Source organism: Bos taurus, chromosome 22, assembly GCF_002263795.3.
Source record: "Bos taurus isolate L1 Dominette 01449 registration number 42190680 breed Hereford chromosome 22, ARS-UCD2.0, whole genome shotgun sequence".
In the NCBI taxonomy this organism is placed as follows: Eukaryota; Metazoa; Chordata; class Mammalia; order Artiodactyla; family Bovidae; genus Bos; species Bos taurus.
Window position 1 is genome coordinate 23261319 of NC_037349.1, and position 15101 is coordinate 23276419.

General features: G+C 43.6%; 1 protein-coding gene across 3 annotated transcripts in view; it reads right to left on the bottom strand.

The window, feature by feature from the left end:
- Positions 1-15101, bottom strand: part of CNTN4 (contactin 4) — a 1027736-nt gene that overhangs the window by 9160 nt on the left and 1003475 nt on the right. For all 3 annotated transcript variants that reach the window (XM_005222675.5, XM_005222673.5, XM_059880036.1), the window contains 6 exons: positions 12509-12658; positions 10305-10375; positions 9029-9263; positions 6405-6517; positions 5657-5843; positions 5112-5224 (listed from right to left, as the gene is read on the bottom strand). In XM_005222675.5, the coding sequence (XP_005222732.1) occupies positions 5112-5224; positions 5657-5843; positions 6405-6517; positions 9029-9263; positions 10305-10375; positions 12509-12658 (869 nt within the window). The remainder of the gene's footprint in view (positions 1-5111; positions 5225-5656; positions 5844-6404; positions 6518-9028; positions 9264-10304; positions 10376-12508; positions 12659-15101) is intronic.

A 15101-nucleotide genomic window follows, 5' to 3' on the forward strand; every position in this document is an offset into this window, starting at 1 on the left:
TTCTGATTTTAAAGATGAGGAGTCTGAGGCCTAGAGATGTTCAGCAATGTGCCCAAGGTCTTACAGCCAGTAAGTGGGGGACACAGGCAGGGTGGGTTCATAGCCTATATTCTTAACTGAGACCCGCTTGGCCACCACTGTGGACAAACAGCTTTCATTTTCTGGTCTCTGTTTCCATGAACACAAAACAAAGGGGGTTAGAGAGCAGAAAGCTCATGGCCCATAGGTCACATTTGGCTTGCACATTTTAACTATTTGGCCCTCGGTGGGTTTACTTTTTTTTAAAGTTAGATGTCACCATTTAAAAACCAAGAAACTATACATAATAAAATTTGGGGTTCTACTAAAACCTGGAAGATATGGCCGCATTGGTCTACATTCCTGTCTGGAAACAACTGGTTGGACCTTAGAAGTTACTACATTTTCTGGACCATCACAAAGTCTATAGGTACCATGGTCTCCAGCACGCCCTATTATGTCATGATGCTATGCGTCTACCTCAGGACCTTTGCACATCCTGGTCACTATTCTTGGAACACTCTCAGAGAGCTGCTTATCTCACTCCCTCCTTTTTTCATGGCTCAATTGAAATGTCACCTCTTGATAAAGGCTTTCCCTGGGCTTTATTTAAAATAACATCTTTCCTATCTATCCACTGTCTATTCCCCTCACTCTGAGTTATTTCTCTTGGTACTACTTTATTGATCTATTTGTTTACTTCTGGCAGGCAAATCGGAGAAGGCAATAGCACCCCACTCCAGTACTCTTGCCTGGAAAATCCCATGGATGGAGGAGCCTGGTGGGCTGCAGTCCATGGGGTCGCTAAGAGTCGGACACGACTGAGCGACTTCACTTTGACTTTTCACTTTCATGGCATTGGAGAAGGAAATGGCAACCCACTCCAGCGTTCTTGCCTGGAGAATCCCAGGGACGGAGGAGCCTGGTGGGCTGCCGTCTATGGGGTCGCACAGAGTCAGACACGACTGAAGTGACTTAGCAGGCAGGCAAATAACTGAGGGGCTAAAAGGCGGGACTCTGGATCCATACTGCCTGTATTCCGAGTTCAGGTCTTCAATATACTGTGTTAATAACACTGTATCATGTACTTGGGTGTTGCTAAGAGAGTAGATCTCAATGTTCTCACCACAAACAAGAAATGGTAATTAAGTGATGGGATGGAGGCCTTAGCAAATGCTATGGTGGTGATCATATCACAATATATAAATGTATCAAATCAACACAATTTTACACAATATTTACACAATATTATATGTCAATCATGTCTCAATAAATTAGTGAAAAAAATACGAGCTATAGGAATAAGGCAAGTTACTAAACTCTGTGCCATGAGTTATTTATCCATAAAACTGAGGCTAATAACTGCACCTGCTTCATGGGTTATTACAAAGTTAGAAAGAATTAGACCAGTTCTTGGCACGTTGTCTCATTGGAAAAGACTCTGATGCTGGGAGGGATTGGGGACAGGAGGAGAAGGGGACGACAGAGGATGAGATGGCTGGTGGCATCACTGACTCAATGGACATGAGTCTGAGTGAACTCCGGGAGTTGGTGATGGATAGGGAGGCCTGGTGTGCTGCGATTCATGGGGTCGCAAAGAGTCGGACATGACTGAGCGACTGATCTGATCTGGCACATTTATTGACGATATTTTATTGAAAGAATTAAGCCACCTTAATCCATTTACATAACCTGCCTGGCTCTGTTTACTTTGTGATACTGAAACCAGACACACTCTCTTTTTAGTTTAAGTGTCATAAAGTAGCTCGACAATTTGTGCTGAAAGAGTACTTGGGGCCTTAAACTTCCTAAAGTCGACTTCTTTTGTGGACTGTTTACCCAAGCAGAAAACCCACAGACCTAGACAATTTAGGTAGAAAAACACAGATACACACAGATATGCACCAATGTATAATTTTTATAGAACTATATATCCTGAAAGCTGACACTGTGCGTGTAGCATTTCAATATCTATAACCAGGTATGCTGAGATCCCTTGGGATCTAAATGAGGATGCATAGGGAGTCTGGTTCCTCCAGTCCCAGCTCTAAAGAGAAGGGAAGGAAATGAATCGAATGGAAAGTCAAGAAGAAGTCAGAAAGGCCCTTTTCCACCTTGTTACTCCTTCACCGCCAGCACCTGAAGCATTTCAAACCTCATACCCACCTATTAGTGATGCTCCCTAAGGCATGAGATTCCCACCCTCGGGTGCCACTAGATATTCCATAGATACAATTTGGCTCTACAAAGCACAATGAATCAACATGAAGGCCTAAATCCATGGTTCTCCTTGTGCTATCTTTTTATTATTTCCTGAGATTGTCCATTCCTCAATTTCAGGATAGGTCTCTGTATCTTAAATTGTAATGTCTTTTTTGTTTCCTTTTTTTATTTTAAATTAAGTCTGTGGTTGAACTCTTGTGATGAATATATGAAATAAATACATACTGGGTTGTTCTACCAAAAAAAAAAAAATAGTTTATATCATCTGATCTGCTGCTCACATCTGCAAAGGTTCCATGCTATCCGGCTGTAATTTGTTCCAATGTTTTCTTCTAGTTCTACAGGAGTAAAAATTTCCCCAAATACTGTGGAAAGCCCCAGTTCTTTTCTGGGAGGTGAACACTTCCTTGCCAGCCTTGTGCTGCTTGATTCCCGCACACCTGCCTGATTCTGTGCTGCACGGGGACCCTTCTAGATGTCTGTAAAAGTGTCTGTTGAATTAAAAAAATATATATATATATATATATATGAAGGGCCTCTTGGAAAAGTGCTAATAAGACAAGTTCATATGAGTTTCGGAGACAGGGCTGGAAGACAAAGAAGTAGCAACTAAATGATACTCATTTTTCAATTCTTCTTCTAAAAATGCCTATAATCTTTTAGACTCGGTTCACTGAAGCAGACTTCAGCTTGTGTATACATCTCTGCCCTGTGGAAGCTGATGGCACTCCAAGTCCTTTTACTCAACAGCCTTCGGTTTTTGCATTTGTAAAATGAAGGGCTTTGGCTGGATGATCTCCGGGATTTCCTGCCCAGCTAACATTTTGCTTGGTTCCCTGAAATTCTTTAGGCAGCTCCCTGTCGTTCAATTTTATTTCAGCACCGGTTTCAACATGCGGTTTAAAAGCTAGTAAAAGCTTCTCTCATGGAACTCATGCCCCTCCTCAGGGAGTGCTAAAGCTTTGGGATTTTTATTGTGTTTTCTCTCTCCTGTTCTACTAGCTGACACTGGAAGCCAGGAGGAAGACTTTCTGTCACCTGTACTTTTTTCCTTCTTTCCTTTGGTTTAGTTAAATTAATTCAGGCCAATCACATCTGCATCTCTTTCATGCCATGTTCAAAGTCCCGGCAGTGTCAGCGTGGGTCAGAGAACTGTGAGAACCGTCTTCACTCTTGCCTTCTTTCTTTGCTTCGTTTCAGTCCTTTCTCTTTCATCTTCCAGCCTCCTAAACCCCATGCCTCTCTCAAGTTGGATAAAACTAGTCGGATGAACTCTTTCCAATTATTTCACACTAAGAGACTAATGATTTAGGAGTTCAGGAGATGAGGGCTCCCTTCTCACACCACTGTGGAGAACGCATCCTCGGCTGGAGAAATTCAGCCGGGGACCATTCAGGCTACGTGCTCATGAGGCCCACTGTCTGAGGATTCACAGTAAGTCATCAGCCAATTACAGTTACCCAAAAGGATGGAAAGTACTTTTAAAAATCCGACAAATTGTGAGAGCTCTGGCCACCAGGGAAGGCTTCTCATCTCAGACCCGATTAAGGATGCAGATGTAGAAGGGGGCAGTCCCAAGGAGAAGGACTAGAGCCGTAAAGGCTTGGGGGAAATGAAGACACTGGCAGATTTCTCCTTTAGCAAAAGAGAAATGCAGTCCCAGAGAGGTTATGTGATTTACCTAAAGTCACATAGTGACTAGAGGATCAAGACGTGGTTGTTTTTGCTCTTGTCTGTCAGACCCTTCTAGAAAGTTTACTTTTAAAAAGGGATCCAGTGGAAGGTTGTAGATCAGTTCTTAGGGACTATTACCCTGCTGCAGAATATAAATCACCGTGGCGCATGGACAAAGGAAAACGGTCCATAGGAGGGAAGCTTTCCGAATCCTCTAATCATACCACTCAAGGCTAACTGTGTCAACTCCCAGCCCTGGCTTCACAACGAGTGCCTGACAGCACTGTCAGTGTGCTGCTCGCCACAGCTCCGGACGAAAATGCCACAAAATAGCAGCATGCAGGCTTGATGCATCCTGCCGACTAGTTCTGTTCAGCCTGTGTTGCCTCAAATGTTCTTTAAAAGTGAAACAAAACAGGATACTTAAAATGCCTTTTAATTTTAATGACTGCGGCACCACAGCTACAATCAATTTCCTTTTCTAGTTTATTAAAGTCAGGCCAACATTTATAGGATCAGGTAAATGAATTTCCTAAAAAATTCTTGTGTATATGTGTACATCCGAATCCATATACACATGCATGTATATGGGCTTCCCTGGTGGCTCAGTGGTAAAGAATCCACCCGCCAAGCAGGGTTCAATCCCTGGGTCAGGAAGATCCCCTGGAGAAGGAAATGGCAACCCACTCCAGTATTCTTCCTGGGAAATCCCATAGACAGAGGAACCTGGGGAGCTACAGTCCAGAGGGTCGCAAAGAGTTGGACATGACTTGGTGACTAAACAACATCAACAATATCTCCATAACAAAAGGGACATGACCAAAAATAATTAACCATTACTAACACTGAGAAGTTACTACTGTTGATTAAAAATGTGATCAAGACAAGAACAAAACAAAACTGACTTTGGAGATATTAAAAATGTGGATCTTCATGATTTTTTTATAGACCCAAACACAGGGTCTTTAACCGCTTCCGATTGACTCTGCCTGAGACTGAAGTTTAGGCGATTCTCTCAATCCTGGTCAGTTGTCAGGGACCATTTATAAAACTCAGACCAAACCACTTTGGGGCAGAGATGCAGAAATGAGTCTGTGAGAGCATCATCTGCGAAAGTGAGGACAGATTCACGAGAACAGCGTGCCCCCATTAACAGCAAGAGTATAGGTGCCTTAGCAAAAAAAGAAATTACCCACTTTGTATCCTTTTACTTCTGACTCATTATCCAGGGCCTTCACTTGATCCCAATTGAGGATAATTTTGGAGTCCGATGAATTCCATATGATGTTTCCGGGGGGTTGACTTGGCGCTATAAAAAAAAATTAAGATATACGAAGTCACAGATTATTAAGTCTCAATGGATTCTGAGGAATATCTCCTTCCTAGAATTCGAGAGTGGAGGCAATTTAACGGGCTATTGCACTAATATGTGTCTTCAAGGTCACTAAAATCTGACGAGATACAGCGCTGCAAATGGAAAAAGATTCAGTTGGTCGCCTAACATTTATAGCTAAAAGAAGTAGCCCTTCCCAGTGAGGAGAAAACATTTATCTTTCTGTCCTCCAGAGCAATGAATTTTGCATGGTATTCGGGAAGGTTCAGTTAAAATGCTAAGGTAAATCTGAATCTCCATAATGATACCAATTAGTATGCAAATGATCACTGGGAGGTAGGGATGGGCAATGAACTTGGAATATGTTTGATGAATCCCTGAAATATTTCTGAGCAAGAATATTCTTACGTGGCTTTCTGGTTGTCACGTTGACTGTTGCACTGGCGGGGCCTGTCCCAGCAGAATTATATGCCTTGACAGCTAAATGATACAGGGCACTGCCTTTTAAGTTGGTGATTTTTGTTGACGTCTGATTTCCTATTGTTCGTATTTTTCGAGCGTTCTCTTCTTTGTCATCATGTCTCCAATATTTAACCTGAGATAACACAAAGGAAGACCTTGGATGTCATACCTATTGGGGATACCTCCAATGTGATTTTTTTTTTTCATACAAGATTCTTATGACAGTGTTAATTTTCTATATAGCAAGTCATAAGCAGAGCCTTCAGAACCAAGACCTTTGTGTGCACTGAGAAATAACTGGCAATAAAAAAAAGGCCCCCTCTTTGTTCTGAGCTTCAGAGTGAGATGGGAAATTGCTACAACCACTGTTGCTATTTCTCCCTCCCTGACCCCCACCTCGTTTTGAGGCCAAGTGATCCTGGGTGTATCAGAAATCAAAGCTCAACTTGCCAACCACCTTATATATTCTCAGACCTGCATGTGTTTGGACAGAGGTCTCTGTAATTCAGAAAGGAGGAAGCTCACAGCAGAATGCTCAGTGCCTTCATCCGTGCTCCTCTAGAAGCCACTGTCTTCTAAAACAAATGTCTCTACATGGAACTCGAGGTCTTTTTTCCATCTGTGTGTGTGTGGAAAGATCTCACTGAGGGGTACAGACCCTTACCCAGAACCAAGGCACCCATCTCTTGCTTACCTCATACCCTTGTATCCGACCTCTATTCTTCTCCATAGGGGAGGCCCAGAAAACTTCAATGTCTGTTGCAGAAAGACTTCTGGCAAAGATGCTGGCTGGTGGTTTGGTGGGTTCTGCAGATGAGTGTGGAAAAATTTACAACTCTATCAGCTATATTCAAATAAGGTTCTGGATACTGGCATCATAGATGCAAAGAACCCATTATTGTAGACTAATCTTTACTGATCATGACCCAAACATTCACTTCACAGAGGACCCAGGATTAATGGCTGGGAGGGGGTGGTGATGGAGACGGTGCTGAAGAGAGCTGTTCAAAGTCTTTGGCTTCTGAATTTAGGGTTAAGTGAAAAAGACTCTGACGCTGGGAGGGATTGGGGGCAGGAGGAGAAGGGGATGACAGAGGATGAGATGGCTGGTGGCATCACTGACTCGATGGACGTGAGTCTGAGTGAACTCCGGGAGTTGGTGATGGACAGGGAGGCCTGGTGTGCTGCGATTCATGGGGTCGCAAAGAGTCAGATACAACTGAGCGACTGAACTAAACTGAACCGAACTGGAAGGGAAATAAACCAGGAAACTGAAGTTTAAGAGCCAAGTTCTCCTAGCCAGCAATTTATTTAATATACATCCTTCTTAATTAGCATTTGTCATAGGTGAGAGTTCCACTCGCTGTTATGAAAATGAGAGAGACAGAAAACAGGAGAATGAACTGACTTGACTAAGTTACAGGAGGGCTGGGTGACAGTTGAGTTCTGCACCGCCAGCTGTATGTCTTGGACAAGGCGTTTATGCTTTCTGGGCCTTAGCATCCTTAGTTGCAAAGGAGAGTCTAGACCAAGTCTGTCCCCCATATTTCAGTTCTTTTTGCCAGATTTCTGCCAGAGCTATGTACCATTTTTATGTGAAGGTTTTCCTGTCAGTGGTCTTTCTTAAGGAAAAGCTTAGGCATATTGGGAGCTGTAACTTCATGAAATTCTGGTTTTGATTTGATGGCTGTAAATTTTCAGATGCAATTCAAACCAATATATAACTATCAGATATTTTTAAAGGTTCACCTAGAACCATTAACAGTAACTTGTGTGCTCCTTCTGAAATCCACATTATGTTCCAGCACATGCTGGAGGTGGAGGCCACTAAGGTTGTGTCTATTTATAATAATGTATTATTCTATCTGCGTGTTAATTCACTCAGTATTTATTAGGGGTCTGTGTGGCATACATGTTCAGACACTGGTGACACAAAGGTGAAAAAATAAATATCTGGCCCTCAGGAAATACACCTTAGTGAGAATATAAAACTGTAACTCAAAATTTATAATACATTGAGATGAGAATTATAACAGAGGAATGTTACGGTACAAGGACAAAGAGAAGCAACTCAGTCAGCTGGCCTCAGGAAATGAGAGGAGGCCTTAGTTGTTCAAGTTGAATTTTGAAAGATAATTGTGAAATCACAAAGTGGGCAAGGCGGAGAACATTAAAAGAAGGTGAAGCATATGCTAGGGACTCAAGGTTCTTTGGATAACTGCAAATCCTCTGGCTATGGTTGGAGCATGGATCGTGCAGGGAAATGAAGCAGAAAAGAGAGGTGAGGGTGAGATCATGGAGAACTGCTGAGTCTAAGGGGCTGCCTTCTCTTCCTGTACAGAACGGACTGCATCTTCACTTACTCCAAATCAATGACTCAACTTGCAACTGTTTTAATATGGTCTCATTCCGAATATCAGCTTTGAAACAATGAAGGAGAACGCCGATGGAAATGAAGACCATTATGCAAGGCATTCTAAGAGCAATGCTAGCACTGAGGCAGTACAAATAAATGAGAACCCCTCAACGTGCTAACACCATGGGTGACAGTGAGAACAATCACATTGCTTCGTGACTCTCTACTTAATAACAGAATAATTTTTGAGTATACTATGACATATGAAAAGTGGTAAGAGGAAATGCAAATTATATTTTGGTGTTCACCTAAAGCTACAAAATATAATTCTGTTGAAAGTAATGTTATATACAAATGGAAGATCTTCTATAGTGCTTGTGATTCTGGTCCTTAGCAATGGAATTAATAGTGGATATCCATTTGTTTCTATATATCATGGAGTTGCTATCTTTCTAAGAGATTGGTGGAAGACAATGAAATGTATTTTTCATACTACACTTTTCTCAAGTCAGGATATGCCTTCAATTTATGGGTAGTGCTAAATTGACGGCACATCCTGAAATCAACATCTAGGGCTTCCCTTGTGGTCCAGTGGTTAGGAATCCACCTTACAATACAGGGGACACTGGTTCGATCCCTGGTCCAGGAAGATCCTACATGTGGGGTGTGTCGGGGGGTAACTTAGCCAGAGCACCACAACTACTGAGTTTGTGCTCTGGAGCCCACCAGCCACAATTACTGAGCCTAGGAGCAGCAACTACTGAAGCCCTTGCACCCTAGAGCCCATGCTCAGCAAGAGGAGAAGCCCACACACCTGCAGTGAGAAGCCCGCACACCACAGCTAGAGAGTAGCCCCTGTTCTCTGAACCTAGAAAGACCACATGTAATGACGAAGACCAGAGCAGCCATAAATAAATAAACAAATGAATAAAATCAATCTTAAAACTGAAGAAGCATCATACCTTCTTCTGCAGAATATACCACTGTGGTGGGACTGAAAGGGCCCTCTCCTTTATTGTTGAAAACACCCACTTTAACCTCAAAAGGAGAGAAGGGACGCACGCTCTCATTCCTGAACACGTATCTGGAGGCATCAGCGGAGGCCAGCACCGTCAGCATCCAGATCATTTTGCCGTAGGGTCGGAAGGCCACCACGTAACCAAAGCCTCTGCCGTTCTGTAACTCCTCAGGGACCGTCTGTGAAAGAAGGGAGGTGGTCTTCAGAGACTGCAGTAGCTTGATTCAAACGCCACATTGTCTTATTCCACCACCACCCACACCCCCATCTTGCCTCCATCCTATCTCATCGTGGGTTTTGTGGAGAGTCTTCAGTTTGGGACTTGCCAACAGTCTAGCTTCGATATTCAGAGGGGACTGCAGCAGGAGTTTAAAAAAGTCACCGTAAACCTGCAGTGGAGAGCCTGGCTTCCTGATGTGGGAGACCAACTCTGAGATTGTTGGAAATGACGGTGGGAGACACTGGACAGTTGATCTAAAACCCAACATTTCCAACATGTACCATCCAACATGATTCTTCCTCCAGTGTCACACAGATACTCAATGAAGCAGCTCTCATCAAAGAAGTGAGGATCATCTTGCTCAGCCCAAATCTTCCCTTTCAGCTCAGAAGTGCTGACCGGGAAAGGGTGAGTGGTTTATCTCACTGCTGGGGCTTTGGTTAAATGACAGATTTGAACTTCCGGGCTTGTTGTCTAGAATCCTTCAGAAACATTTAGAACTTTTGCTGAGACTCTGACTTCCTCTCTCAAAATCAATTTTCAATAAATGAGTGACTAATAAACCTCTACGTTTTTAAAAAAACAACCTTACACAAGAGGGCTCCAGCAGCAAAGTCAACCCCAGGAAATTGTGTTAGCACATGGAGTCTAATGTGCACAATTGGCCTTGAAGTATTCAGGAAAAAAAGAAAAAAACTGGTTTTCTCTAAGCCAGACTTCTTTTATGTATAATATTACATACACTTTTTTCTTGTGTTGTCTTCCCTTTCATGATTGTTTTTTTCTGTGATGAACTGCATTAAAACTTAACTCCATAATCGATGGGCAAACATCATCTCTTCCTGCTGACCATTAACATTGTGAAAGGGAGTGTCTGCACTCAAATGGATTTTAGTTGTTAAAAACAGAGGAGGAAACTTCCTAGATGTGTTTAACACAGAATAAAATGATAAGATAGCCTGGACTAATGTGTGTTGCTGTTGTTTCATGATTCATTTACCTCCCAGGTTATAACCAGTTCAGATTTGCTGCCTCCACCACCACTGACGTTAGCTGGGGTGACTTCGGGGACTGTTGAGGAGACAAAAACAAGTCATGTCAGGTGACCAAGGCCAGGCCAGGAGGGCCACGACGGTGTCGGGCTGAGGTGACCCGCTCTAACAAATACTCAGATGTGCATGGCTTTGTTTTCTGAGGTCAGAAATGGTATGATCAAGGGGTCTAAAGCATCAGTTCACAGAAATGAAATATACCAAGGAAATCGCTATTCCATAGCGACCTATTTCCCATTCAGCAAGGCACATCTATTATCGGACAAGACTGAACAATGGTTCAGCTCCACCCTTAGAGGCCGAGGTTCAGGGGGATGAGAAAAGGACCGAGGTTCTGGTTCTAATGCTTGGGTAGGCATTTATTAACCACGTGGCAATACACGAAGGAGAGACGATACACACTCTGCCCAGGCAGAGTTTACAGTCTAGTCGAGGGGGCAGGAGCACACGCAGGATGATTACAGAGCGATGTCGACAGCCAACAACAGAGCCGCACAGACAGAACGGAGGCACGCGGCAGCCTTCGGCAGCGCGGCTGCTCAGAGCAGGGCTGGGCTAATGGCTTCTCAGAGCAACGTGAGTTGTGAGCTGGGTGTTGAAGGAAGTGGTGGACAGAGGTTGACCTCTGGCTCACTGTGCTTAAACTCTTTGATCCCCAGTTTTCTCTGTAAAAGAGGGGAAATTTGGCTAGCTTTGTCCTCAGGACTGCTGAGAGGAATTAATTAAATTATGATTTCACAGTGGGGGAGGAAGCATGGGGATTATTGGCTTATCATCATGTAAGTGAACAGCTCCAGACAGAATCTGAAAATGTCTGGCTGGGGTAGAGATGTGGTGCCTGGGTATGTCCCCTTGGATAAAGACAGTGAAACAGATCTAGATGGATTTGTGTCCAAGAGTAGGGTCAGAGGCCCCATTTGCTCTGGGGCTTTGCTCTTTCTTCAACAAACTCTGAGGATGAGATGGTCAGATAGCATCACTGACTCAAGGGACATGAGTTTGGGCAACCTCCAGGAGATGGCAAAGGACAGGGGAGACTGCTGTGCGGCAGTTCATGGGGTCACAAAGAGTCAGACACGACTGAGCGACTGAACAACAATAACAACGACAAACACTGGTCTCATCACGGTTGGGACCTTCACAGAGACCCACACCTAGGCCTTCCACGCCATGTGAGACAAAGACAAGGAATGCTGATGAATTCATACTCTTCTCTCCCTGCGTTCACCCAAGCTGTGTATACAGAAGTTCCTACTGAACTGTTGATCGGGCTTGCATGAATTAGCAGGAAGGAAATGGCAACCCACTCCAGTATCCTTGCCTGGAAAACCCCATGGCCAGAGGAACCTGGTGGGCTGCAGTCCACAGAGTTGCAAAGAGTCAGGCATGACGTGACTAACACTTTCATTTCTCAACCTTAGCTTTTGGGAAGGGTTTATGCCCTAAGGACAATCGGACTGGACATTTCTGAAGAACTTAATCTTTGTCACTTGAGATTCCTGTGAGTTGACAGCATTTGAACTGTGGTTGTGCCTTTAAAACAATAATAATCCTGGTAGGAAAGTCTTGGTGACAAAGGAACCAAGGAAGAAAGACATGGCATTTGAGGGAACTAAGACAGGTGTCTCACCCTGGACCAGGGAACCCAGTGAAGAGTGAGACTATAACTCTGGATTGAAACTCAGTGCTGGGACTCACAGAAAGAGAGAGAGAAAGAACAAACCAGTGGTTACCAGTGGGGACAGGAGTAGGGGAGGGATGTTGTAAGGGTAGGGAAGTATGGGGTACAAATCATTAGGTACAAAATAAGGTACAAGGATACTCATAAAACATAGGGAATATAGCCAATAGTTAATAATAAGTATAAATGAAGTGTAACCTTTAAAAATTGTGACTCACCAAACTGTACACCTCTAACTTGTATAATATTGTACATCAAATATACTTCAACAAAAATAAATAAATAAAAACAACAATAGAAAGGATACTCCCTGCTGGTTAATAAGCTGAGCATCTACTGGCCTCATTTCTGATGACTGCAGTCATTGTAGGGAAGGATGTTTAACATTGAAGCTCCTTAGGGCTGAAGAACAGGGTGATTAAACGCCTCTCCCTAAGGAGCAGGAGTTGCTGTATTCGGGGTGCTACTCACGGGCCTCTTCTGTCCTCCGCTTCTCAGAGGGCCGGCTGGGCTCCCCAATCCCAATCACGTTGGCTGCAACTGTGCGGAATTCATACTCGACCCAGGGGTTCAGACCCACCACGGTGGCTGTGAATGTCTTCCCATCGATGAGTTCTGGGACTGAAAGACATCGAAAGAAAGTGAAATAGTTGATTTTAATACTTGTCCCACTTTAAGAAAAAGTATCGGTGACTGTGATTCAAAGTTGTATGTAATAAAATACTGATTAAAAGGCATTCAAAATTATATGCCATAAACTTTAGTTATTACAAGGTTAAAAAAAAGGTGAGGATGTTCCATAGAATTCCGTGTTAGGAAGATTGGAACTTGGTTCATCACCACCATCACCGTCACTGTATCCAGGGCACCACCGCAGGTCTGAGGGCAGCTGCACAAACTGCCCTTGCACGGCGGTCATCCCAGATCACTCCGCGCCAGACCAATCAACTCAAATCTCACACCAGCAGATGATACCACAAAGACAGTCTCCAAGGCCCAAGGCTACCTGACTGTAATCACTCTTGTTCTCTCTCACATGTTTCGCGGTTTTTACTGAATAGGACTGGGCACATTGTTTAATTCTTACAACTACCCTAGGAATACGGTGAACTTACTCTCTTCATTTTTATAGATGAGGAAAAGGTACCACATAAAGGTCAAATGACTCACCCAAGGTCACAGTGGATTTGCATCTTTGACCACATGGCCCAAGCTCCATTATAACAACTGCTGCTACTGCTAAGTCACTTCAGTCGTGTCCGATTCTGTGCGACCCCAGAGACGGCAGCCCACCAGGCTTTCCCGTCCCTGGGATTCTCCAGGCAAGAACACTGGAGTGGGTTGCCATTTCCTTCTCCAATGCATGAAAGTGAAAAGTGAAAGTGAAGTCGCTTAGTCGTGTCCGACTCTAGTGACCCCATGGACTGCAGCCTACCAGGCTCCTCCGTCCATGGGATTTTCTAGGCAAAAGTACTAGAGTGGGGTGCCACTACCTTTAACAACAACGGAGCAATAATGATATAGATCGATACAACTACTGTCAGTGAATTGTATTAGCATATCAAAAGAAAGAAGCTGCAAATGTAGAACGGACGGTCCATGAAGAACACAAAAAGCGGGATCAGAGAGGCAGCATTTGACAGTGTTCATTCAGCAGGGCTCCTTCACAGAGGACGGGGCTCACTGCCTGAAGCCGCAAGCCACAGAGCCCTGGACTTGGCTTCTACACTCTCTGGGCAACCTTTTGGGTTTTGAACTGATTACCATAAAGATTTCCCAATGGGCCCAGGGGATGTCCCTGTGACAAAGCTGAGGCCCCAGTGACCAGACTTCAGTGACTTCCAGCCTCCTTGGGACCACATGTATACAATCCTTCCCTCCAAAGGTGAAAAGTATGGGCTCTGCAGTCAGACAACCTGGATTCTAATCCTGAATTCACTCTTAGCAGCCAAAGAACCTTAGGAAAGTTGCTTAACCTTTCCACGCCTTGGTTTTCTCACTGTGAAATAAAACTAATAACATCTATTCACAGTGCATTTGAGATCACCCAAGAAAAGCACTTATAAGCGCTCAACCAATTCTAGTTGTAGCTGTTTTCTTTTGTATACTATCCTTATCATTGTTGTGAATATCAATATCTTCATCCCCCTCCTTTCCTTCATCATATTTATGCAGTGATTTACTTTTTTTTAAGTTTCACAATCACTTCTGTATAGGGTCATAACTGTTCTTATTTTGCCCATTTAACAGAAGAGGAAAATAAAGATGTATAGAAATCTGCTCAGGATTAGAAGTCGTATATCCTTAATTTCCAGATTTCCTTTCCTTTCTTCCTGAAACACTCCCGTGACCCAGGAGAAAGTCAGTGTCAGCTGGAAACACAGAAACCCATTTCTGAGGTCAGATATGCTCAAATGGAAAAACCAGAGGAGTGTGCAACGTGCTTATAATAACTGTTTGTTTTTTTCCTCAAACAAAACCTAAATAAAATAACAAACTGAGTCAATTGAGAGGTGTAGACAGGAGCAGAAGTGGTAGGCCTACTCACATATGCTTTAACAAAACCTCATGCCTCTTCATACTCAAATGTATCCATCTAAAAAAATGACAGCAAGTCAAGAGTCTCCATGCAGTCCTTAGATACAGGTTTCTTGAAAGCTGGGTACAAACCTGACAGGCTGTGACTATAGAGTAACGAACCCGCTGCTTTTCAAAGTGCACCACTAGAGGCGCACAGACAATTTCAGGTAATGCACAGACAGATGACGCATTTATTTTTATAACAAATGTATTTCCAAATACGTTTAAAAAATAAAACCAACACAAGACCTTGTTGGCTTCCCTCATAGCTCAGTTGGGAAAGAATCTGCTTGTAATGCAGGAGACCAGGGTTCGATTCCCAGGTCAGGAAGATCCTCTGGAGAAGGAAATGGCAACCCACTCCAGTATTCTCACCTGGAGAATCCCATGGACAGAGGAGCTTGGCAGGCTACAGTCCATGAGGTTGCAAGAGTCGGACACGACTTACCAACTAAACCACCACCACCGCCAAAACCTAACATCA